This window comes from Peromyscus maniculatus, chromosome 3, assembly GCF_049852395.1.
Source record: "Peromyscus maniculatus bairdii isolate BWxNUB_F1_BW_parent chromosome 3, HU_Pman_BW_mat_3.1, whole genome shotgun sequence".
NCBI lineage: Eukaryota > Metazoa > Chordata > Mammalia > Rodentia > Cricetidae > Peromyscus > Peromyscus maniculatus.
Window position 1 is genome coordinate 149952072 of NC_134854.1, and position 27050 is coordinate 149979121.

Sequence of the window (27050 nt, forward strand, 5' to 3'; positions counted from 1 at the left end):
CTGCCCAGGGGCTGAGAGCTGAGTACACTCATGGGCTCGGGGTGGAGGCTGTGCACAGACCTAGGGGACTCAGTTAAGTCAGCATGAAGGAAAGCTGAATGACCTTATTTCTCAGGGTTTGGACAAGAGCTAATCAAATCTACCAGAGACTAACATGGTGAGGGAGTTCCATGAAGTGCATGTTGACTTACAGGTTCAGAGTATCCTATTCTGGCCCATTATCCAATAAGCATTTCTTGGATAAGCTTTTGATTAGTGGATACACTGTGTCTGAGTCTTTGCTGAGTGCAAACTGATGACTTCCTTTGGGCCAGAGACCTTGGAAGCTCCTGACCAAGAACAGACTACAGCCACTGGAAGTCAGGCTTATCTTGGAAGTCACAGGATAAGAGGCCCAGAGTTTAGTGTGATAGCGCATAGCCCCAGGGTATAAGGCAAGCTTTTCTGGAGACAAACCATAGTCCAGCCACTGAGGATGGGCTAAGATGCCTGGGGACATTCTAGGCCATTGCTGAGGTCTGGAGCTGGGCAGTGCCTACAGATGGAGTACTAGGGGTAGCATGAGAGCCCAGCTATAGATAGAGGTGGAGACTAGGCAGGCCTGGCAAAGGCTTCATATTTGCCCATAGTCTCCAGGGAAGATGGCCCCCATGGACCATCTTACTTAAGAAAGTAAGGAAAATGTCAGCATCTCAAGGGACTGGAAGGCCAAGGACTAGACAGGCCCATGGGAACATTGCATGGAATGAGGTTTGCTGAGCTCTGCTGTTGGCCTAGCTCTATACTCTGCTCATTCACAGAAGTCACATCCTCAGAGCCTGTAGTCTAGCTGGGGGAGAGAGACCTTCCAAACCTGGACTTCAGAGTATGCCCAGTGGCCCATGTTCGACCATATCCACCACACACAATGGCGAAAGAGGCAGTGCAGATCCATGCTCATGGATCTGTGAGAAGTTCTCTAGAAGACTGACAGCAGAGAAGGCCACTGATAGGCTCACTAATGCAGCCTCAGCAACAACAAAAGCAATGAGTTTGGGTGAGGGGTGAGCTTCTGAAGGGACATCAATTCTACAGCATCTCTGTATCTTAGACCCTGACTTCTATTCAGAACACAGTCAAAGCAGATATGGTTTGTTTTCACTGAATCAGAAAATAAAACAACAACAATAAATAAGTAAAACAAAACAAAACCTAAACAAAAGAAAAACTTGGACAGTTCCCACTGGAGACTCCCAGGAGCAGGAGGGGACATAGCTGTCATTTTAATCCTTTGTGGGGTCCATGGGTAGAGAATGATGGCCACAGGACAGGGTCTGGGGCAGCCCCAGGAGGCTGAAAATGAGGACTGGGGTGAGAGGAGACTGGGATGGCCCTCTTCTCTGATAGCTGGAGAGGATGAAATGGTGTCATGGATACCTGTGACTCACAAGATGGTCAACCTGTTGACTCCTATGGGTTCTGGCAACCTGGGACTTTGCCCTGTTTGCAGGCATCTCCCTTAAGCGGGATTCAAGGCTGGGCCCCTTGTGGTAGGCAGAACACAGGATCTCTCCAAGAGATTTGGTAATGGAAGCTCACTAATAGGTTTCCCTCCAATGCCCTCAGAATGTCCCTTTTCAATTAAATTCCTTTTTCTAACTCAAGGTTTTGCCCTCCCCTTAAGTTTCTCTATTTTTCTCATCTGGCATATGCAGATTATTATATAATTCTCACTGATTTTTTTTCTAAACACAATGAGGGTCTCACACTTTAGGTCAAGGCTCTGAAGAACCAAACGAGGGCAGGAAGAGCCCGTGGAAGTAGCTCCAGCTCTGCACCAACTCTGCAGCTCCTCCCTGGGTCCCAATATCTGTCAGCTATGAAGGGGGTGATGAGGTTTGGCATCTGTCTCCCAAGGCTTTGGGGAAGTTGACAAGATTCACAACAGAGAGTTCTAGAAACAAAAGAGACACTGCCATTGGATTTGTTTGTCATTGTCTGAGGACTCTCCATAGACTTTATGTAGGCTTGGTCTTCTCTAGATAGTCCTTCTAGGTTGGTTTTTATGAAAGTAGAGAAAAATGTTAAAATCCCCCTAGAAGAGCGCTCAGGGGACTGGAGCCTGGGTCCTGGAGAAGGTTGTGGGAGCCTTTCATAGAGTCAGGTCGTGCTGGGATATGCTGTCCCTGTCACCAACCCCTGTAACTCACTCTATGTAGGCAGCTCCACCTGGAACAATCTATCACCAGCATGCCTCTCCCGTGCACAGCCAAGCCCAAGGCCCCTCTGCATCTGACCCCTCCTGGGCGCCATCACTCCACAATGGACTCCATCTTTCAATGGGCCCCTTTCCTACCCAGCACTTGGAATGTCTCTCCCATGGGAGACAACACAGGTGGTAGTCCAGAGGCCAAAGAATAATCTAGAAACAAAGACCAAGTATTCCACCAAGCCTGACAAAGCACACTGTCTTTCTATCCTGTGGAAATTCTGTTTCCATTCTCAGACCAGGGCCTTCAGACTTCAAGTAGCTTCCTGGCTATGTGTAGAGCACTGTTGGTCAGTTCCTGTCCCCTTCCCCAGCACCCTCACCTCCACAGCTCCAGGACTCTCGTGTCCCCTCAGGGCAAGCCTAGACAGTCTACAGAAAGGTGTGCAGGACTGACAACTTCCCAGCTGCTCCCATGGAACTTACTTCCAGTGAGCAAACATAAACACAGGCAGGGCCTGCACTCCACAGTTTTCTGCCCCATTGTGGCTTCCTACCACCCACTCTACCCCCTGCACCCACCCCTACACCCACACAGCATCAGGAACACAGGTATCCCACGTTGCTTCGTTCTCATGTGTGTTTATTGAGCGCCCACAGAGCCCGTGGTACTGTGCTCAGGATTCAGAGCCACAGTCTAGTCAAAACAAGACCAGAGCTAGAACACAGAATGTTTCATAGCTGCGTAACATCTGTTAAGGGATCGGGGTGGGGAAAACTAATCACGAAACAAATTCCTATTCAAAAGCAACAGAACCTCCTCTGAGAGTAATATAGATTCTAGGCACACACATCCACACTCGCGCATACACATGCGCACACGCCCCTCAGAATGAACGCCCAAGTACGCCCACTTAGTTGTATATGCATGCATATACAGATGTTTGTGGGCAAGGAAATTAATATATATGCTGTATGCACACACACTAGCACGTGCGCGCGCACGCACACACTCACACATACACACGCACACACTCACCACTGCACAGACGGGAAATCTGGCTTATGCTATCAAAGACACTATGTCTCCAGGTTCTAGTGGAAGCAACCTGTCCTAGATGTCTGCAGCATGCAAAACTTGGAAGATCCGTAGAGTCAGTTTAGGAGGACAATGGGGGCACATGGGTATGTTTCCATCCTCGGAGCTCCCACCAATGCACAACAGGCAACAGCAACGCCTTTGTGAAGGGCTCCGGGGGCAGAGCAGAGGAGCTGGGGGCTCCCCGTCATGGTGGGGCCCCGGAGAGCCCTGGCAAGTTCACCAATCTTCAAGGCAGAGTGGAAAGCTCTGGTTGTCGAGTGTGGTCCTCCTAACAGTATTCCTGGGGCAGCGTGGCAGGCTGAAGTGAGTGCCTCTTCTCGCTTGCTCTCTGCAGCTTCCCACATGTGCTAACGCATTTTGTAGTCATTAGATACAGATGTTTCACACAGCTGTCCTTTAAAATCCAAGTCTACTGTGAAATCGAGGTCTCGCTGTGAGGAAAGAGCAAAGGGCCACAGTGTGAGTCTAGGTAGGGGATCGTAGCCCTTCCCGGGCACAGGACTTCTCTTGAAGCCCACAGGGACAGGCAGCCATGGCATCTCTAGCTAAGGGGTCTCCATGGACAGTCCTCAGGAATGCATTCTGGTGCCCCATGATCCTCACGGGAAGGACTCTGACAGCTAACCTAAGCCTTCCTGTCCTCACACGAAAGCAGTCCTGGGATTTCTTTCATCTAGGTGATAACTGAGGTTGGTGTTGGGTCTGGCTCGACACCACCCTCAACACCCTGCAGACTGTGAGTGTCTGTGCAGATACAGGGACACCTCAGCAAGGTCTCACCAGGTCAGCTGGAGGAATGCCCAACAAACACTCCTATAGCAGACTCTTGCATTTACTGGCTCAGCTCACCCTAAATGAGGCAGAGCCATTTGTACAACATCCGTTCTCAAAGGCTCTCCTGTGGGCTTCCGGGAGCTGTCCTCAAGGCTGAGATCAGAGTCTAGAAAGCCTCTAGCCACTGGGGTCAGAAAGAGTCAACACAGAGATCATCAATTAGGCCCTGTCACCTGCAAACACAGCTGCTGTCTGCCTCCTCCAGAAGTTTTTCTATTTGTACACAAGACATTCGGCTGGGCAGGTGACTTCTGGGAGCTCCCCTCAGTGGTCATGGCCATGCAGGGCTCCCTCAGACTCACCACATTTTTGGCATTTGGCTTCATGGATATGGTCCCATAGATTTCCTCCCCCCTCCGGACAGTGAGGTAGTCTTCCAAGTAGAAGACGGTCTGCTTCCAGTGAGTGTAGGGGGCATCAGGGGCTGGAGAGGGACACAAGAGAGGGAAGAAGCGAGAGTCAGAGATGAACAAGATTCAGCTGAGGCCCAGGACCCACACAGAAGTCCTGAGCTTTCCATGCTGGAAGGGCTCTGGCCGGCCCAAGCATGGCCAACACAGGCCTGAGCACGACATACAGGGCTCTGGCAGGCCTTGCTCTTCCCCGTTCCCTCTACCTTGCTTATGTATTTTTTTTAATATGAGTACTCTGTCTGCATGCCAGAGAGAGCTTCAGATCCCATTACAGATGGTTGTGAGCCACCATGTGGTTGCTGGGAATTGAACTCAGGACCTTTAGAAGAACTACCAGTGCTCATAACCGAGGAGCCATCTCTCCAGCCCTCCCTCTACCTTGCTAAACCATTAGATTACATTCCTAAAGCCAGCTACCAAGGTCCATTCCCTTATTTGGCCACTTCCTTCTCCTGAGGCTGACCACCAAGGTCCAGCTAGCAAAGTATCAAAGCCTAGCAATCAAAAGCCCCCCTGGGGTCGCCTTATTAACATGCCTAATTCAAAATTAACCAACTCATCCTAACACTGGGTTTCCCCCTTTCCCATTATAAGCGGCCACTTGCCTCTACACCACAGCTGTCTCCTCTCTATCCAGAGGCAGTCCTTTGTCTCGCTGGGACAAGCGCCCCTGCCCCCTTTCCTTTGCTCCCTTCCTTTCGTCCTCTATTTCCTGTCTTTGTCTCTTATTCCCTGTCCTTTGTTTCTCTGGTGCAAATAAATCTCCTTTTGTGCTGAAAACTTGGGCTTGGGGTGTCTTGTGCCAGCACCAATCCTTTCATGGGAGACTCAGTGATTTCTGCCCATACACCAACACTTAAAAGGGGCCAGGTGTACAGTCCAAGCCCCAGAACTCCAGACTCGGCCCCAGTGCCCTTCCTCACATTTCAGCCCCATTGAACTGGTGATCTCAGTAAGGGGTCAGAAGAGAGGCAGCCTTGTACCAGGGAGCAGCTGGTACTCTGAAAGCTCCCTCAGCAACCAATCCCATTAGCATAAATGGGCCTCTTCCCTGTGATCCTGTGTTAGTGCAGTAAAGACTCGGGAGTGTAAGATGTATAGAGCAGAGCATCCCATCTCCATCATTTGTAGATTTGTGACACCATTCATGCAAACTCTACAGCTCAACCAGTCTCCCAGCTTTACCAACACCCCTCCTTCTTACTCCTGCATCCTTCAAGTAGTTTCACTTGCCTGGGATTTTGCTCCAGTGCTGCACCCAGCACCCTGGCCCAGTCCTGCTGTAAGATTCCAGCTGTGCCTTCCCAACTGGACCAGAAAGAAGGGGATTCTTACTCCACAGACCCCCACCCCCTCCCGCATAGTTCAAGGCCATTGTGATGCTCACATCTCCTGGGTATTTGCCACTGGATCTCATGTGGTCTCCAGCTGACTGGGAGGGGCCCTGTGTCTTTGGATACAGTCCTTTTCTTTGGCAGTGACTGCCTCTGGAGCACTCTCCCCCTTCCCTACTCACTACATCCTCATCCTTCAAGGCCAGCCTTCCTGGACCACTCCAGCCTGGATCTATCTGGTGCTCCAAGGGCATCCAGAACGGATGTCATCACAATGCCTAGCATGCCTCAGAATGAATGCCTCCCCTTCACTTGTTTACATCCTTCGCAGACTCCTAGAGAGCAGAGCCAGGCCAGCCTTGCTTAGCACTGCTTAGCTCTCCCCAAATTTAATCTAGAAGTACGGAGTCGAGTATCAAGTGGACACCGATAAGTGGACAGTGTCAAGAGCCCAAAGCACAGCATCACACAGATGTGTGATGTGCCTAAAGATGCTTAACTGAAACCGGTAGGCCACAGGAGACTCACTTTAGGGTGAGAGCCTCTTGGCTGAGACCCTCATCTTCCCCCAGTGGACTTTGCTTCTTGCCTAAAACCAATGCTAACAGCAACAAGACTTGGGAAGGACATAAGGGTCCTTCAAACACATGGAAGACTGCATAGGAGATTCTGCCTTACATGCGCCTTGGGGAATCACTAGGAGTCAGTTGTGCATCTGCAGGAGGAACTGGAGCTGTCTCACAACCGTGGGAACTGAGTTGCTCATTCCTCCCCGAGGTGTTGAGGACACCACTCGCAGTGAGCTCATTTGTCACGCACCAAGTTAGACAGGGTGACCTCAAATATCTTTCCAAACCCCAAGATCTATTTTAACGACAGCAGAGAGGCCCTTCCTTCCCTTTGTTGTTTGCCTGGAGCTGGCTTGATCAAATGTCAGTGGTCAGATGGAGACTAGGGCAGCCTTCAGTGTGTGCATTTGGCAATCAATGAAAACCCAAGGTCACAGGAGAAAGCACAGCCGGAGCATCTGGAGGGGGAGGAGGAGCGAGAGACCACAGCCTGTGCCCATGCAGACCTGGGGCCTCCAGCCCACCTAGCACCCAGCCTGCAAGGCACGCTGCTGTCTACAGACCACCTGCTCTCAGCACGCTTCTGCCAATTATCTCTAAATAAACTGTCAAAAGACAGTTCTGGCTGTGTGTGCAGAATGCCGGAGTGTGAGTGACAGCACTCTCACCCCCGTCTCCACCTCCACCCACTCAGGCAGGTGTTCCTAAAGACCTTCAGTTAAGGGGATTCGAGCTGCCTCCTTTATCACCCAATCAGAGATGTTGAGGATCCGAGCTTCACCGGCTTAGGTCTGCTGGCCAGTGAGGCCAGTTGGCTTCCAGGGAATGGCCCAAGGCATGCATGGCATCCCTGGGTGGAAGGAATTGTCTTAAAAGATTTTCCAAATGTCATTTCCATAGTGGAACCAGTAGCCATGGCCTAACTGTCTCAACATCTTTTCTCATCTGAGTTTTCCACTGTGTCCAGTAGAAACAGCAGAATTTAGAAGCTTGGCTCTGCTTGGTTTTGCATTTCTAATTCAACAATTTTGGGGAGGCAATGCACAGAGGGGTCAGACATGCCAAGACATAGTATCTGCCCCCATGGCTAAAGTGGCTGTCTTCTTTCGCATCCTCCTGGGTAGATGCAGTGGGAAGGACAACAGGCCCCACCTAGTTCTATATTCCTTTTGCCACAGGTTTGTACTGTGACCCTGGAAATCCTGCACCACCACATGGACCTATAGGTCATGCTATTTATCCCCTGAGGTACTATAAGGGTGAGAGGGATCGTAAAGAGTGACCATACCTCCCTCTGTGCCTGGGGACACAGTTCATGTCCATTCACCCAGCACAATCATCACTAGCTCACCATCTTGCTTGACAAAACATCCTTAATAAAAGCTTTTCATATGGACACCCCACTTAGAACCGATTAGTTATAACAAAACCACATTAGGGGATGGCTAGGCCGTGGCAGCTGATAGTCATTTCATGAACTGGTGTGTAAGTACCCATCCATAAACTGAGGGATACCTGCAAAGATACACTGCCTCACACCGGTGCTCTACAATGCCTGAGTTATATCTGGAATGCCGCAATGCATGGGGTGGTACTCACACTACACCATGCATTCAGGGCTGTGAATGATGTCTAAAGCTCTCTTTGTCTGTGACTAAGTTTTCCCCTCTTCCCAGTCCCAACCCACAATCCAGGATGGCACAGCTTTCAGTCATTATGAGGATGAGTTCCTTTTGAGAATATTCTGGATCCACATGCCAGCCCAGCATCCTGGTTCTAGATTACTGCTGATTTTCACTCTATATTTATGGTGAGTATGGCCAATACTGTTTGCAATACTGCAGGTATAAGAACGTGTATACAAAGATCTTTGGCTTAGGATGCCTGTCATGTGCCAGGCATGGCCCTGAATTTGTCCAGCAATGCCCAAGATGAACACAGCTTTGCATTCCCACCCTCATCCCTCCTGTAGACCCTACACCCTTAGAAGACCATCAGGCAAGCAGTGGATAGTGCAAGCAGGACTGTGGAAGCTATGATCTTGGGTGAGGAATGGAAACACAGGGAGCCATGAGAGCCATTGGGAGTGGCCTCTCATGAAATGATCCTCTTGTGCTTTGAGGAAGAGAATTCTGCTTCCTGTTTCACTTTCTAGTGGTCAAGTAGTTAGTGTTTCTTTGTAGGTTATACGTTTTCCAGCTGTATATTTAGAGTTGTGTTGTCCAGTGAGCTTCTTGGAAATTAAAGACTGTGCACGGAGAGCCTTTGTTGACCTGGAAAATGACTCAGTGCCATGGGATAGCAAAGTGGGAAAGAGGCCACCTGAGGCCCACAAAGTCACCTGCTCAAGGGCATCTCTGGTGACTATCATCGTACCTCGGAAAACCTGATATTTGAAGCCAGCTTCCCTTAGGGCCACTGCCTTCCACCCACCCCACGGCTTTCCTGGATGGAACAGCAGCAGCAGCAAATCTCCTCCCACCCTCACAGAGGATGAGTTCAAGGGGACAGGGACAGCTGTGCCTCTGGCTGGCAGAGCCTGGAACCTTGGGCACTTCTGCCTGATGCTGTAAAGCAGCCAGAACGATTAGCAGCAGCATTTTCAAGCTACACAGTATGTGATTTGCTTTTTTGAGTGGATCCCCCAGAGCTGGCCGCGCTGGGTCTGAGATGGAAGACTCAGTGGGGAGCCAACAGGGAGGGGCACCTGCTGGGGAGGGGAGGAATGCATCCACAGACTCCCACCATCAACATCTTGTTTTTGCCCATGCATGATTGCTTTAAAACTCTTTTCCGATAGCCAGGACATAGGACTACTTAATTTAGGGATGGGATGGCTAGAAATGGGACATTTAGATAAAACATTCAGAGATACCAATAGCAACTAAGCCACTAAGTTCTGAGGTGGGCTCACAGGGAGTTCTGTGAATACGAATTAGTTTATTTACATTTATTAATTATAAATATAACCATATATCATTTATTCATCATCCATTTTAGCTGATATTTATATTTTAATTAAGTATTACTCAACAGCTCGTGCACTTACATTCCAACAGAAATAATAATAAATTTGTTTCCAGCTACTCTTTTGCATTGTAGTTAATAATTTAGCTCCATTCTAGTTAATAATTAATCTCCATCCTAGTTATTAAGTTAGGTGGTAAGTTCATGGGTACTCATTATATTAATAAACAAATAAGCCAAAAGTGAATCATGCATAGGTTGTCCAATTGTGACAGCATGTCTTGAACCAAACATTGGGATTTATCAAATTGTATGCACCTATGAGCCTGAAAAACAAGCAAAAAAAAATTACTCTGCCAGTGGCCAGACTGAAGACTCTGAGTAGAGTCTGCTGCCAAGTCCACACAGTCTAGTAAAGTCTTTGACACGCTAAACTGATGCTCATCTCCCGAGAGGGCTAAGAGACTAACCAACCGCATTTCCTCTGGTTTTCAGCAAGCAGGGTAAGAGTTTACAAGCAGCATGGAGACTGGGTGAGCACAAAGGATATGCCTTGGTGAGGAGACAGGCTTGCCCTACCAGTAGGGAGTCAGGCATAGTTGAATTCTCAACTGTTTCGTTCAAGATGGTCTCGTAGTGCTTCTCAAACTCAAGTAGGAACCATGGCCACCTAGAGGCTTTGCCAAGGTACAGAAGGCTGGGTCACCCTCAGAGTTTCTGAACTGATGGTTCTAGGGTGAGGCTTTCCCAGAACCGAGTGGTGCTGAGGCTGCTGTCCACATACTATATTTTGAGAGTCACTGCACAGAGACACAGGAATCAAAGATTTTAGGACCTATGAACATCCTTCTAGAGCCCAGCTTTGCAGAGTTCTGTGCAAACAAGAGGGACTATGGCTTGTTAATGGCTCAAAGGCAGAGAAGAGCCTTCCACCTGGGCTTTCAGCTTAAGCCGAGTAATGGTAAGGGGATGGCCAACAGACAGAGGGGACTGAGCCTAGGGTTACACACTTCAAATCCTCACCTTCTTTCAGGAAGCCCAGAAGCAACAGTCTGAAGTCCTGGCTGAGCTTTAACCAAGCCTCCTCCTTATGGGGCCATCAGAATGTCAATCCTGCCACTACAGAGCCAGGGAATCAACTCTAAACAGAAGTCCAGTAGGCTATTGGGACCAGAAGCAAATCACTTTCAAGAAAGATAAGCCTTAGTAAGAGTCATGGGTCAGGGTCCAGCTTTAGACATCCACAGCTTTTTCCAGAGTGCCCCTGCCGCTGGCTCTCTCGTCACCCACAGGGCAGGCTCTGCACTATCATCATTGGGAGGTGGGAGAGACAGAGCTAGACATCATGGTCCCCTCACTACCAGCCTCCCCTTTTCATTGCTAGACTGAGTCTCCTTTATCCTTCAAGTTCAAGCAGAATCTGACTTCCCCTCTCCAGGCTGCTCCTGCACACTGGAAAAAAGAGCTCAGCTCACCTACTGACCTTTGAAGGAGGGCAGCCCTCAGCAATGGTCCCATCAGTGGGGGAATCTCTAGTTTTACCCAGGGCCAAGAGAGCACCAGTCCGGCCTAGGTGACAGAGCCCAGGAGATACTAGTCTTTGTAATCAGAAGCTGAGTGCTGGACTTAGGAGAAAACTTTCTGGGATTTGGACAAGATTTGTGTTTGTTTGTTTGTCTGTTCATTTGTTTGTCTAGAGACAAGGCTTCTGTATCCTTGGCTGGTCTGGAACTTACTGTATAGACCAGGCTGGCCTCAAACTCACAGAGATCCACTTGCCTCTGCCTCCCAAGTGCTGGAACTGAAGGTGTGTACTACCACACCTGGCCTGGCATTGGATATGCTTAAAAAGTCTCCTGCCTCCTGTTCACAGGTTAAAGGGCATTCCTGCCCCCATGTATCTAAGAAATAAGTGGTTACATCTGCTAGAACATTCCCTGTGCCACTAGCACACCTACTCAGCCCCTGAGGGCACACTCACAGTTTCCAGGAACTCACGTGGAGGACATTCAGTCTCTGGACCTTTGTCCTGGCAGATCAAGCAGACTATTGCAGAAAGAAGGGGTATCAAGAGCCCTCTGCTAAAGGACCTTCCCATTGCTGGGTCACATCCCAAACGAACATGTAGAAACAATGGCCCAGTGATGAAGTCCCCTGAGCCTAGGGCATTGGAGGGAGCCCAGAGTGGCTGTCCTGTGGGTGGGAGTGATGGGAAAGAGCTTGGGCATGCCCAGCAAGGGGATGTCTGAGGACCCACTAGGGGGCTAGGGCCAAGCCATGGAGCCCTCCCTTGCTGGGCCCGAAGGCAATGAAGCACCTCTCAAGGCAGCCTAGACAAAGGACATGGTTTGAATTTGTCTGCCAAAGCTCATGTGTTGGAAATGTGGTCTTCAGTGAATGCATCAATGCTGAGAGCTGAAATCTTTTTTTCAGGGGGCAGGGTGGGTAATTGGGTCTTGGGGTTCTATCCTCATGAATATACAAATCTATTCATGGATGGATGGACCTGTGGGTTATCATGTGTCTTAATCACTGTTCTATTGCTGTGAAGAGACACCGTGACCATGGCTACTCTTATGAAAGAAAGCATTTAATTAGGGGCTGGCTTATAGTTCCAGAGGGTGAGTCCATGATTATCATGGTGGAAAGCAGACAGGCATGGTGCTGGAGCAGTAGCAGGGCTTTGCAACCTGATCCACAGATAGCAGACAGAGAGAAAGAGAGACTGGTCCAGGCTTTTGAAAGCTCAAAGCTCGGTCTCAGTGACACACCTCTTCCACTGCGACCACATATCCAATCCTTCCCCAAAGTTCTGCTCCCTGATGACTAAGCATTCAGATACATGAACCTATGGGGACCATTCTTATTCAGTCACCACATCACAGGAGTGGCCTACCATACAGGAAAGCTCTCTCTCTCTCTCTCTCTCTCTCTCTCTCTCTCTCTCTCTCTCTCAGGTTTTCTTTGTCTTGTCTTTGGTACCTTCTGCCATGTTATGATGCAGCACAGAACCCTCATTAGGTGTCACCTAAACATGCATTTTTGACTTGCAATTTCCAGAACTGTGAGCCAAATAAATTTCTATTTCTCATAAGTTATCCAGATTCCAATGTTTTGTTATAGCAACAAAAAGCAGACCAAGATAGTTGAAATCATCTTCTGGAAACACAACCACAGACTTAATGAATGGACACAGGGGGGGAAAGCAGAAAGGAAAGAGAGAGGCCAGTTCATAGCCCAGAGAGAGTTATGTGTCGTCTTGCATAGAGGCCATCACCTCTGCACGCTATACACACATTCCCTCTTGTGCATATGGGCTGTCCTAGGGCCAGAAGGGGATTCTATCAGAAGCTCTATGCTGTTCTTACCCTTCACACAGAATTTTTCACAAATGCTAACCAGATAAACATATATTAAAAATCTCCAGAGGACAAACACAGTTGAGATGGATCAGCAGCCAGAGACTCTTACCACATAAACCTATTGACCTGAGTTTGATCCCTGGAACCCACATAAAGGTAGAAGGAGAGAATCAACTCTGAAATGTTGTCTTCTGACCTCCACATGCACAAGCACACCACAGCACACCCACCCCTCACACACATCATAACACACATTATAATAATAATACATTAAATTTTTCAAAAGGGAATCTCCTTACCCAGCCCATGTCTCCTATCTTGCCCTCACCCAGTATTAAGTCATATATGAGCAGGGTGGAGGTGATGGGGATGAGCCCTCCCACATTATCAGCAGCTTGTAAACCCAGGGACGGAGACAGCAAGACTTGGATGATTAGTCAAAACAATGAGAAGTTTATCTCTGGCCCCAGGTGGAGACATGCCATTCTGAACTGACAGGAATTGCCTCCATTGCACTGGCCTGTGGGCATGTCTACGAGGTATTTTCTTGGTGGTTAATTGATGTGGGAAGACTCAGCCACTGTGGATGGTACCAACCCTAGGCAGGTGTATCTATGATGCATAAAAAAAGGAGGGAAATGTGAACCCGAGAGCAAGCCAATAATCAGCGTTCCTTCAGTTCCTGTCTCTGTGTTCTTGCCTGGGCTTCCCCCAGTGACCAACAATAGCTGTAGTATTAAATAAACCCTTTCCTCCCCACATTGTTTCTGGCCATGGTGTTTATCACAGCGACAGAAAGCTGACTGGGACAGCCTCCATTCTCCTGTGCTCACACAAGTGAGCACACAGGAACATTCAAACACAAGACACAGTGTAAGGTAGACCTAAGGACGGAAGTCAGAATGCCGACCTCCCTCAGCACTGTTCACGCTTGACCCTCCAGAGTGTCTCCCCCCACAGTGGTCTCTTTGGTCGCTCTCCACTCTCACCCTCCAAAGCACCTCATGTTGTTTTACAATGAGCTCGCCTGTGTTGTGTAACTACACCATGTGTCGTAGGAATTCTTCCCTTAAAGACCACAAGGATAGAAGAGCAAAGCGGAGGCCAGAGTGCATTCCTGGTGACAGCCATGCCAGCTCTCAGCTCTGGGAACTCTACCTCTATCACGTTTACCTTCTCCTTGGGAAGTCAAGAGAGTCGGGGCTACATCCTCTCCTCAGATGGAGAAAGCTCGTGAGATGCCAGGTCACAGCCCCAACTGATGTCTGGCCAAGTTAAGGCCAGCCCCGGTTCCTACCCATAAGCCTCAAGGAAGCACAGAGGGGAAGTCACAGAAAACCAATGGAGAGCTCACCTGTAGAAAAGCCCATTTTCTTGTGGCACTTGGTAAATTCAATATTAAAGTAGGTGACAAGGGCGTGGACGTAGTCGTTGCGCTGAATCTGCAGGCAGAAGGCAGATGTGAAGGACAGCTCTTCCGTCTTCACAGTGTAAATGTCCACTTCCTGTAGCCCAGAGGAGAAAGAAGCCGGAGGCTGACAACCTCTGTCTTTCGGGGGCCCAGTAGCTTTACCCCTAGAGAAACTGGATTAGCCACTACTTTGGGGTGACTTCCAGACCCACCCACCACCCTCTCAACTCCCTCCTCCATCTTTCCTAAGGTAAAGGACGCTTGGAGAATGGTGTGAGTGGAATTGAATCCAAATCTGACCAGAACTGAACCAGGAAGGTCCATCTGCTGGGGAGGAGGCCAAAGGGGCTGAAGGTTGAGACAAGAGTGATTGAGGAGACCAAAGCAAGTTAGAACGGCTTGCGGTGGCCAGGCAAGCATTGCTACCTCCCTCCAGTCATTCACAAAGTGTGGGGCCCCTGCTCAGCGTCTTTATTACCTGGGAGAAAATTCTGAGAGAGGCAAGGAGAGTCACCACAGACCTACTCAATCAAAACAGCAGGGCCTTCCTTCCAGGTCTCCCATGAATCAGAGCACTCATTCCCCAGCCCCCACTAATTTTTATTTTTTATTTAAGTTCTCCAAGGCAAGAACACTAAGTGTTGCCTCAGGACTGAAGCATAAACGGGCTGGAGGAAGTTCCGCCGACCATTTATAACAAGGCTAGACAGGTTTAAAAAATAAATAAGAGGGGGAAACATGAAGCGAGAAGTCTCAGTTTGGACTGGGGAAAGCGGAACACAAAGAACTAATAATTCTCACAAGTTCAGCTGGAGAGTGACTGAAAATCGATGTTGCGTGGGGAGTCAGTGAAATGCAGAGACGGCTCTCCATGTGCTGCTCTTCTGTGAGTGGAGGATGCTGACTGACCTGCTGTTCACTGGCTGTCCTGAGGCAGGAAACCCTGCTGGAGACTTTTAGGGGCATCCAGGCAGATGCCAGTGAGACTGGCTTTTTGTTTGTTTGTTTGTTTTTTGAGGCAGGGTTTCTCGGTATAGTTTTGGTGCCTTTCCTGGAACTCACTTTGTAGCCCAGGCTGGCCTCGAACTCACAGAGATCCACCTGCCTCTGCCTCCCGAGTGCTGGGATTAAAGGCGTGCGCCACCACCGCCCGGCACCAGTGAGACTTTAAGAAGAACTTCTCTTGGGTTGGGCTGTATAGAAAGAACCACTCTTTGCGGGACTCTGGAAGAGACAGGCAGGCATCTGTGTGCCTGGTGGCTCCAGGCAGTGCTCCAGATACCCAGCAACAAGACCCATGAAGAGACAGAATGGCACTGGGCAGAGGGCTCCCATCTCTCTGTGTTTTTAGAATCATTAGAAGGAATGGGGTTACAAAGGTCATAGGATGTGTAAAGAAGAAATAGAGTCACAGGAGCCAAGCAAGTCTCAGTCCTGATGGGGCCTGAATGAGCCACCATGGCCCTTGCAGAAGGGGAAACGCTCTCAGACTGGCCAGGAAGAGGGCAGAGGCAGGGTTAGAAAGTGAAGCCCTCCAGTCATTGGCAGCGAGCAGCTGGACTGCAGGGTGGGATGGAGCCTTCCGTGAGGTGGACACTATGTAGTTTCTAGAGCCCATCTAAAGATGGAGAATAAGAATTAATGGGAAGGTGAACCTTGGGCCAGAGGGGCCACCATAGATGATATAAAGCATCTCATCCATCCTGATAAGTGACAGCTTGACCTTTGTGGACAGCCCAGGGATGCTGATCCTCTGTCCACCATATAGTGCCTTCCAGGTCCAGGCATCTTCAGAAGCAGTGGAGAGATCACAGCTGTTTGCCCTGACTTCCACCTACAGGGCAAGCCGAATGTCCACCATGGAGGCTCTTCACTCTGCTGCTGGGAATCGCAATGCCGCAGGGTTCTGTCTGCATTCAAGTCTGCTCTCCACCCCACCCCTTCAGCAGAGACCCTACCTAGGAGTGGGAGCCACTGTTCCAGGGTAGGAAACCCCTTCAGAGGAGATGTCTGACAGACTTTCTCAGTGCTCACAGTCCCTCCAAACCACACGCCATCTGAAAGCTCCCCACGGCTCCAGAATTCAAGAGAAAGCCTCAGGGAACTGAGCAGTGACTAATGGTGTACATAAAGCACCTGGTGACTTTTCTGCCTCCTTCTCATGCAGGTTCTTTCACAGTCCCTGCATCTTTCTCTTTTGATCCTCGGCCACCAGCCCAGCTTGACTCCTGGCTCTTATGTAGGGGCCTTGTCCACCTCCATCCTCAGCCCCTGCCATTAAAATGGATCCTTCTGGGGACAGGAGCCATACCTCATTGTCTTGTGTGTCCTTGGAATATAATCGAGTACTAACAGGTGCGTGGGCTCACCTCCTCCCAGAACAGGTCTCCCTGCCTGGAGTCTTTCCCTCCTTCCTGGGCTGTCTTTCACAATCACCCACCCACTCAAACGGTGTCACTCTTGGTCTACAGCCTTCAAGGACTCCCTAGGACTTACCCCCGGATCTCATAAATTTCCCCATCTATTACTTCCCTTTCTGTCACTTTCAAAACACATATGTGCACACATGCACACACATACATAAATGCGCACATACACATACAGACACACACAAACACATATACACATTACTTAATGGGAACTTAAATAAGCTTCTACCTCCACACCCTTCAGTTGATTCCAAAGTCATTAGTTTGGGAGACTACGCAGCCATCGCAGCCATCGACATGTTACTCCTGGCTTCACGTTGGCTTTGCTCCAAGGGACACTCTGCACGAAGCCACCCTGTTGTGTGAAAACTGCATTTCACTATCTAGCCTGGCTACAGTTGCGTGTCTCTGGCCCTCCAGAAGAAGTTGCTCTTCTCTATCCCCCAGGGTCTTCCAGCAAAGTAGTCCTTCGCAATCTTTCTCACTCTTTGGAGAGCAGTATTTTCTATTTTATAATTAGCTGCAGAATTAACTTCTCCCAGAGCAAGCAATTCCAAAAAAACAGGAGTTGTAGATTTGTTTGGTTTGGTTTGGTTTTGGTTTTTGAGACAGGGTCTCACATAGGCCAGAATGGTCTCCAACTCACTAAGTAGACGAGGCTGGCTTTGAACCATGATCTCTAGCCTCTACCTCCCTAGTGCTGGGACCTCAGGTGTGTCCCACCATGCCTGGCAGAGACTTTACTTTAGACTTCAGAATCCAAAACAGCTGGTCAGCACAGTGAACAGCATTCCACACATCAGAGAAGACCACTGCTGGTTTAGATCCTGAAGTCCACTTACCCCAAGTGCACTCATATTTCACTATAGCGGCCTGCAAACCCAAGGTCAGGGTATTTTTTCTTTGCCCCAACAACCTGCTCTGGAGTCATTAGCTGTTTCCAGCGATGAGCACCAAACTTGTATTCATGGTTACACAAACATACACCACACATACACACAGACACACACACATACACCCACACACCACACACACACCACACACCACAGACACACACCACACACACACACACACACACACACACACACATGCCATACCACACACACAGACACACACAGACATAGACACACACACACCACACACATACACACCACACCACACCACACCACACATACACACACAGAGACACACACACAGAGACACACACACACATACACATACACACACACACACACACACACACACACACACACACACACACAGAGCCAGCACAAGCAAACCATCTAGCAGGCATCCCATCTCCAGACAGCCTCTCAGACCATCCATCAACCAAATGTCATCCGTCATATCTTGTGTTAGCTGACAGTGTTCCATGGGTCCTGGAGACATTTGCATCTTAATGGGGGCCTCTGAGGAAACAAAAGGCTCCAGGCAGAGGGCAATGAAGCTGTGCACTAACGTGACAATAGTAGAGGCAGATGGGTCCCTTTTGTGGGAATAGGATCAGACCTGGCTGGGCTTTGGGGACTCAAAGGCCCGGGGCTCAGGTGCATGCCCCAGCCCCCAGCTCAGCCACAGTTATCCCCACTGATGCCCAGGAGCCCGGGCGCTATTACTGGAAGGCTTCTTTCTCTCTCATTTGCACCCTTGAGACCTCAAGGAAATTCACTGCCTTGTCCTCAGACAACCCCAGATAACACAGGGATCCTCAGGGAATGAGCTTCAGAGGAGCTCCTGGCCTCTGCTACCCCCACCTCTCAATAATGTCACAAATAGATGTCTCCAGGCAAAAGTCTGGTCAAAACAGAGTCTTAATTATAATAAAGTGTCACACTCGGCAGTGTTAATAGCTATGAAAACAGCAATTAAGTGTGTGAAGAAGGGCAAGTGTTTTCCCAGGAGGCTCAGTGAGATGCTGCAGAGAGAGAGAGAGAGAGAGAGAGAGAGAGAGAGAGAGAGAGAGAGAGAGAGAGAGAGAGAGAGAGAGAGAGAGGTGGGAGCGAGCACTGTCGGGGCAAACAGTCCCCCTCCTGGCTCAGAAAATGCTGATAAGAAGGTCTCAGTGCAGCAGCAAAGAGGCATCATCGCAGAGGGCCCCTGGTCCCGAGACATCTTCAGATACTTCTGAGTTTGCAGGAGGAACAGATGCGACACCCATCCCTCCCCAGGCTCCTTCCCGTCTAGTCTGACTGCTTGGCACACAGATACACCCAGGTGCAACATGGCCAGGGATCTTGCTGCCGAGGCACCCACCTGGGAAGAGGGAAAAGGAGAAAAAGGGAAAGAGAGGCATGGGGGCTGAGGGTTGGGGAGAGCCTAGCCAACCTGGGAGGCCACCGGCAGGCAACACGTAGGAACACAGTGGCCACATTGCAATGGGACTCTGTCAAAGACAATAAGGTGATCCAGTGCCCAGAACACTAACAGATTTTATCTCTAAGCTAAAGCTGCTTTGTGCGGGCGCCCGATGGCAGCTGTGATGGCTACGTGTTGTTTTGGAAAATTCAATAGTACTCATTGACGTCTACCTCTTCTGAAATCAATTAATAAATAAATTCATCAATTTATTTATTTGTTTGTTTATTTTTGGTACTGGGGACTGAACTCTGGGCCTAGTATATGCTAGGCAAGTGCTCTACCACTGAACTACTGAAATGAACTCTCCTCTTCTTGCTTTGGCTTCTGAGACAGTTGCCCAAGAGGGTCTCAAACTCTCTATCTTCTCTATCCTTCTCTCTTAGCCTCCACAGAGACTAAAGATCTCAGCCATAAGGCTCAACTCTTCTTCTGAATTTTCAGGGGTGTGCCATGCCCTGAGAGTGAGCTTCTCCCATTTTCCTTGCTCTTGTTCAGAGTCCCAAGAGAGAAAGGCCTCGGGGTTATGGGTTTATAGGAAGATGTGGGCATATTTCCTTGCAATGGCTCCTGCCAGTACCAGAGAACTGATAAGCGGGGAGTACTGTGAGCCTGAGGATGAGAAGCCAAGACTCAGATCTGCAGCTAAACCTCTCAGGCAGGATGCTGCGAAGTGGGGGGGGGGTTATCAGGTGGTGCAACAGGGATGATCAGGAACAAGGGCTGCAGTGGATCCTATGTCCAAAAAAGAGGGGGAGTTCTTTGTATGGACAAACAGCAGCCATTCAGAAACTTCCCCTCAACTTTGGAGGCCGTGAATCGGTCCTCACTTCTGCTAGAAAGGTTCCAAGCCACCAGTCCCAGACGTCCAGAAAACAAGGGAGGCACAGGGGCCCAGAGCAGACAAGGATGCCCCAGTAGAATGAGAGAGACAGGTAGGATGATGAGGCTTACAAAGAAGCCATGGGTTTATATCCAAAAATGAACTTGCGTCCTGTGAAGTGGATGTCTTTCAACCTCAAAGACTAGAGGTAGTCACACGTCAGTTGCCTCTGTTTCAGATCATACATTAGCACATAGTGTTAAAACTTAGAAGGGGGACTGAAAAGATTCATCTGGCCTTGAACAGTGGCGGCTCCTGGGAGGAGTTGGGGTGGGCAAAGTGGTGGGGGTGGGGTTCAAATGCTTATTGTTACGCTTCGTAATTAGGCATGTTTAGATATTTAATAATAAGAGAGAATCCAAGATGCTCACCAGCTAGTTGTGCACACTGAAGAAACCCTGACAAAGGATTTCAGGGCACGGACCAAGGAGGAGGCTCCAGGATGGGGCTGGAGGCTCTGTGTGTGCAAACCTGATGTGTGCTTGGAGTGGCAGTCTCTGGAGGTCTGAGAGGTCCTCCCCAAGATGGACACTCAGCCCTGAATTGCCCTGCTACCCTAAGTCTCCATATTCCTCCTGCCTCCCAGCAGTGTGGTCTCTGATGCTCTCCTCCTCACTCACACCACCAAGGACCACCCCACCCCCCAACCCCCAACTCCCCAACCCCCCACCTTCCCACCCCTCCATCCCCCACCTCCCCACCCCTCCACCCCCCCACACACTTTGGGCCCCGCTCCCAGCAGTGTGGTCTCTGATGCTCTCCTCCTCACTCACACCACCAAGGGTCCTCCCACCCCTCCCACCCCCCAACCTCAACCCCAACCCCTCACCTCCCCACCCCCCACACACTTTGGGCCCCGCTCCCAGCAGTGTGGTCTCTGATGCTCTCTTCCTCACTCACACTACCAAGGGCCCCGCTTTGGGCCCCGCTACCAGCAGTGCCACTCTGGAGTCATCTCAGCAGCTCTGCTTAGCAAGAACACCAGCTTTTGACTTGTCACCAGGCTCTGACCAAAGTGGCCTTGGTGCCCTCAGTAGGGAGCCCTGCAGGAATTGCTATGACCCCGCTTTCCAGAGTGGCACCACTGGGTCCTTAGCATACCCAGTCCCAACCCAGACGAATCTCCAGACCTTTATTAAACAGGCATTGGTCACCACTTGCTTTGGGTCCACGATGTCCACCAGGGGCTCCTTCATGGCAACATCCCGGATACAGGTCATGTCAAAGCCATAGACGTTCTCCCACCCTGAGGAGACAGAGTGCGACATGAGGACAGGCAGCAGGACCCCCAAGCTCACACAAGCTACAGCACAGCCTTTCTAAGACAAGGGAGCAAGGTGAAGCCTCTGCTCCCTTCAGTCAGAACACTGGAAGCATCACTGGCCTGCAAGGGCAGCCTTGCAGTGAAGCAGCTGCTCATTCACTGGCCTGCAAGGGCAGCCTTGCAGTGAAGCAGCTGTTCATCCACACTGCCATTCTCGCCTCTAGAAAAGGCAAGCCCCATTCTGTCACGTCAGCCAGGGCTCAGAGAGGCTGTGAAACTGCTGGAAGGTCACACATCTAGAAGGCAATAAGGCTAAGGTCCTTCCTTACACACAGGACCGGTGACTTCCGGCATGTGCCTGCTGTCTCCTCTCCAGGCCATTTACTTTCCTGTTTCTGGGCCTTTGCTCAAGATTCCTGTCCCCTAAGGGCCCATCTGAGTCTGGCACCATAGCTTACTCTGAGGACACTGGGCAGACTCCCTCCCTGACCTCTCAGAATCCCAGCTTGCTCAGCAGGTGGGTGCAGGAGGGTGCTCACCTTACCCCCATGCCATCGATCTGAAAAGCACTCACTGAGGGCTCACCCCATAAGAAATCACCCTATGTGGGGAGGGGGCAACCATTCTTATGGGGCTCTGGGCCTCATGGACTACTAATGAAACGCTTTGGGAAGGAAGAAGAATTAGAGTGTAGGAGCTGGTGAGTTTGAGTCTGATGGCCTAAGACCATCAGGGATGGTGCTAATTGGCATTAGTGAGTGATTAGTCACCTTTGCCTAATACACCCAACAACTCCTTGATGGTGCCTCCAAGCTACAGATGAGAAAATTGACCCTGATAAGTTGGCATCTGGCTCACACACAAACCCTGACCCAAAGTCACACACCAGCCCAGGGACACCAACGTGGAGCTAGGAAAAGAGCCAAGTTGACCCCTGGCCTCCAGCTGTGTCCCAGTGTAACACCAGCCAGGCATACAAAGTTCTTCCTGCCAAAAGGAGGGCTTGGGCCAGGGCTCTGGTTCCCGAGAAGCACGATCTCATCTGTTTATTCTGAAGGGTTTCGAAATGCTTTGAAGTAAAGATGCTTTGGTCTGAACTCTTATTAAATGTAAATTTTCTTTTAGTGTTCATCACACAAAGGGTACCTTGGGGAATGCAGGTCCCTGTGTGTGTTGAAGAGAGTGGGAGTGGAAGAAGGAGGTGTGAATGGCCAGTCAAGGAACTGCTGTTCTTTTCTAAGGTACATAAAGATCTCTGGGATGGGGGGAAGCAGACAGAAGGAACAATCATTTCCCAGAGGGTGAGTGCCGGTGAGTTCCTGCTTGCAGAGATGATGCCAGTCACGGCCCATTCAATTACAGGAGGCCGGTGCCAAACTCCTGGTTGAAACCACCATTGTGGGGGCTGGGAAGTAGCTCTTCTGGTGGAGTGCTCGCCTGGCGTGCCCTGGGTCCATCCCCAGCACTGGGTAAGTGTGGTGGTCCATGCCTCTGATCCTGGCACTCAGAGGTGGAGGTGAAAAAACCAAGAGTTCAAGGTCAGCCTTGGCTATATAATGAGTTCTAAGCCAGCCTGACTACATGAGACTCTGTCTCCAAGATAGATAAATAGATAGATAGATAGATAGATAGATAGATAGATAGATAGATAGATAGGCCACGTTATGGGATCTGGCTGCTATCCACTCCCTTCCCAGATGACACATATGTACTGAGTCACATTGCCTTGGGTTTAAACCCTCCATGAAGAAACCTGTCACTGTGCACCCATTCCTTCAGTCCCTGTACCCCTTCCCTCTAGAAAAGGCTCTACACAAGTGTCCAACAAAATCCTCAGAGATGGCATGTGTGATGGTTGACAGCCTGGGTGTTTGGGATTCACATCTGAGCTCTTCCATTTCTTTGTTGTGTAACTTTACGTAAGCATGAGTTTCTCCAAGCCTCCGTGTCTTTTTCTTTAAAATGGAGCTGTTAGTGATAATGTGGCTATTCTCCAGGGCCCTTATGAGCATTGAAAGGACATTATATGCAAAGTGCCTGAGACAGTGCCAGGTGCAAAGAAAGACCTTGGCATATGGCAGTCATCATTATGTGGTTTGAGCGCCAAGCTGAATGGCCCTGTGCGGACCAAGCCTCTTCTCCAATCTTATTTGTAAAAGGAAGGGTTTGGCTCAGTGTTGATGTGCTCTAGAATGCTTTTTAAAGTGCAGCTCCCGGGCTCTGACCAGACCTACTGGACTAGAATCTCTAGATGGGAGACTCAGGAAGCTGGACTTCCACAAACATGGTCATTCCACCCAGAGTTGGCAAACCTTCATGTTGCTTGATCTTCTGAGGTATTTTTCAGGTCCTGAGTCATGAACTTAAAGTCTCATAGCATTGGTGAACCCCTTTCCAACTACTGGGGGCCCTTCCATGTCCTCGGCACCCACAGCATCCGACATAGCACAGGCCCGCAGCTGGTTCTTTTCAAGCTGAAGGTATTCACAAATGAAATGTTCTTTCTTTGCAAATGTCTCATCCTCTAGGTACCTTTACTGGGGCTAATTGATGTCTTATGTCCACAGCTAGACTGTCCCACTCCAGCTCTCCAGGGACAAAGCATCTAGACCCTTCAGCAATGCATTTTCTTGGTTCTGCTGACGTTTGTTTCCCACTAGGCTGTCTTGGTGGAAGTGAAGCAGAAAAGGGAGGCTGTGGATCAGGTGTTAATTGTCTATTGAGAGGCCATATTGTCTGTTGAAGGACTGCCACTACTTATGTAAGTGACATCGGAGGGCCCTGAACATCTCTTGTTGATAGATTAACATTAATTCTGAAACAGACCTTGATACGTCACAGTAAAGGTTATTAAGGCGACCTCAAAGCCCACGACTGCAGGCCCATTCGACTGAAGCCCCTACTGAAAAACCCTGTCGGAGGGAAAGCCTCTTTTCTGGGTATAACTATCCTTTGTCTCCTGTGTTGATTTAACACACCGTGCCCAGGAGCAGCGAAGAGTCACAAGACACCGGAAAGGGCACACATGTGACCTGTTATCCAAAGAGAAAGAGAAGGGCAGACACAGCTGTAGCTCAGATGGTAGAACTGCTCCACAGAGACTGTAACGTCACTATAACAAACACATTAAGAAATCCAGTGGGGAAGGTAAAGGATGCGCAACAGATGGGTAGAAGAGGGAAACAGTGTCTTCAAAGGCCAATGAAATTCTTCAAACCAGAATCACGCTATCAGAGAGGAAGAATTCTTGTAATCAGCTTGTTAGTGGAATGCGTGAACACATTGAGGAAATGATCAATAAACCCAAAACTAGTTCAATAAAAATAACTCAAAATTAAATACAATGAGAAAAAAAATCCAACATCTATAGTGTAATATCAAATACATTTTTAATGAAACTCCCTGAAGATGAGGAAGATCAGACAGAAAAATACACACTTGTATGGATGATGGCTAATTTTTTTCCAGGTTAATGAGGCAATCAACCTACAGATCCAAGCATTGTATATAACCCCAATCAGGATGTATACAAGGAAAACACACCCAAGTAAATCAAAGTAAAACTTGAGAGAGAGAGAAAGAGAGAGAGAGAGAGAGAGAGAGAGAGAGAGAGAGAGAGAGAGAGAGAGAGAGAGAGAGAGATCCAGAGAGACACACATAAAAAAGACACATGCACGAGGAGATACTGTCTCAGAAGCAGCCAAAGAAACAGAAACACAAATTCTTGGAAACGAACAGAATACATATTGGAAAGTACAGCAGCTGCCCTCCTCTTTCTCTGGCCTGAAAGATCTGAGTTTCTCTGTGAGGGCTGACAGCCAGAGCCACTGTCTCAGAATGCCTCCAGAGGAAGACAGGGGTACCTCAAGGCCCCACTTACAGTCTCGCTGTGCAGAATGGAAGGTGTTTATAATGTCCTCAAGTGTTTTAGGCTGCCAGTAGCAAAGTGAACGATGGGGAAAAGTCCCCACATAAAAAACGTATAGGTCCAAGAGCGGAGTAGAGAGTAGAAAAGCCAGACGGACCCCAGCACTCCAAGAGATAGAGTCTGCAACTCTCCAGCCACAGTGCAGCTACCTCCACACCGGGTCTTCTTTCTGCTCCCCCTCCTCTTGACCCCCAGCTGGTTGGAGATTCTCGTGTTGGGTGACTTGTGGCGGGGATGAACTGGAATGGATGACCCAACTTTGAGATTCCATAAGCCTTCTCTGCAGTAGGGGACTGATTTTTGTTTGTTTGTTTGTTTTTGTTTTGTTTTGTTTTACTGATTGCTCCTCTTTCAGATTCAAACACACCTTGCACGTTCCTCTGATGTGTTATTCCCCACTTTGTTCAAGAAGACACACACACCCTGAGCCAGGGAAGGTCAAGCACCTGGTCCTTTCTGCCAGGTTCCCCTTTAGCTGGTCAATAGAGTGAGGGCAGGGCCTGTGTTTTGTTGTATGCTCATGGCTGAGAAGGGGAGGGGAGCAGAGACAGGAAGAGAGGGGAAGGGGGGAACAGGAGAGGGGATGGGAAGGGAAGCCTTCAACCTCAACAGTTTACTTTCTGTAGGGTGGGACAAGCCCCACATTCACATTGTTCCTGTGCTTCTTGGACCAATTGAAATTTGCCTGTAACTGTCCCCTTGGCAACCAGCAACCAAAAGCTGTTGTTGGGAAGGCACTTCTCTAAAGGGGCCTGTTTCCTTTAGCTAAAAATGTGTGTTTAAAAGAAAAACATTGAAGTAGAATACTTAACTGTATCCTAAATGAAATATAAATGTTAGAATCTTGTTCTTTGGGAATTTAGGGGTTTTGATGTTGTTTGATTTTTTTTTTTTTTTTTTTTTTTTTTTTTTTTGCTGTGGTGCCGGCAGTTGAAGCTAAGTAAGTACCACAGAACTATAGTGTGAGCTTTTTTAAAAAGATACCCCAAGGTAAACACTTTAAAAAATGGGGCCTGACTTTTGGTTTTGTTCAGTTTTAGTTTGTTTGGCTGTTAGTTTGTTTTTCTCTTTTCCAGAGCTGTAAAGGCAGTCATAGGAACTGTGAAGATAAATGACATGTTCTCCAGTTCTGGGCTGGCCCCTAACTAGGAGCCTCTGTCCCTTCCCCTGGTAGGTTCAGAATGGCCAGTTCATTGCAATGTGCCTGCTCCAAGGGCTCCCTACAGGTTCCGGGGAGGGAAGAGGGGAGGAGGTGAGTTTGTTCTGGAAACTAGAAGGCTGCTCCATAAAGAGCTTTCCTAGAGCTCAATAAATATTTAAGTAGATGTGAGTGAAGAATGTGTTTGAATGTTCTCTCCACACGCTGCTAAGAACAATTACTCCTCACAAGCCCCCAAATGCTGTTCCAGGGTGATCTGAATTCTATTTAAACACACGCTTGACTTACTGTTCGCCACTCAGTGGCTTCTTTAGTTTTTGGTGGGGAGATGCAAGGCCCATATTCCAAGCCACCAGAGGCCAGCAGGCTTGGCAGAGCCTGGAGCCGAACAAGATGCTGGCTTACTCCTTCAAAGGATAGGCCTGGCCTATTCCTACACACACCACAAACTGTGGTGTTCTTTGGCATACATCATCTGATTTAATCCTTGCAAATCACTGGGATTGAGAGCATCACCTCTCACCGGGGCTCAAAGTCAGGTAACCCACTCAAGGTTACTCAGTCAGTAAATGGCAAAGCCCTCATTTAAAACGCTAGGGTTGGCAGGTGTCAAAGCATTCACCCCAGTCACCTCACATGTGACTTTCACTCAGAGGCCTCTGTCCTCCTTTCCTGGGGTCAAATATTAGCAATGACAGTGACCTGGCAGGTTTCCAAGGCATGGAGCTTCAAGTCACTCCTTCATTTCCCCTTCTGAAGTTTGGCTCTGAGCCTCACCCTGTGACCTTCAACTTCCAGAAGGGTGTGTGAGCCTCACAGCCTTCCCAAGCAGGTGTCTGCAGCCCATGGACG

General features: G+C 49.2%; 1 protein-coding gene across 2 annotated transcripts in view; it reads right to left on the reverse strand.

Moving 5' to 3' along the window:
- Positions 1–2816: 2816 nt before the first annotated feature.
- Positions 2817–27050, reverse strand: part of Prmt8 (protein arginine methyltransferase 8) — a 91621-nt gene continuing 67387 nt past the window's right edge. Inside the window, exons 7-10 of one of the 2 annotated variants that reach the window (XM_016006398.3) lie at positions 20978–21093; positions 14124–14211; positions 4427–4548; positions 2817–3721 (exon numbers count right to left, since the gene is read on the reverse strand). In XM_016006398.3, coding sequence (XP_015861884.1) covers positions 3638–3721; positions 4427–4548; positions 14124–14211; positions 20978–21093 — 410 coding nt within the window. In that variant the 3' untranslated portion in view covers positions 2817–3637. Of the gene's footprint in view, positions 3722–4426; positions 4549–14123; positions 14275–20977; positions 21094–27050 lie in introns of both variants that reach the window. The other variant, XM_006987869.4, reaches the window with a different exon arrangement.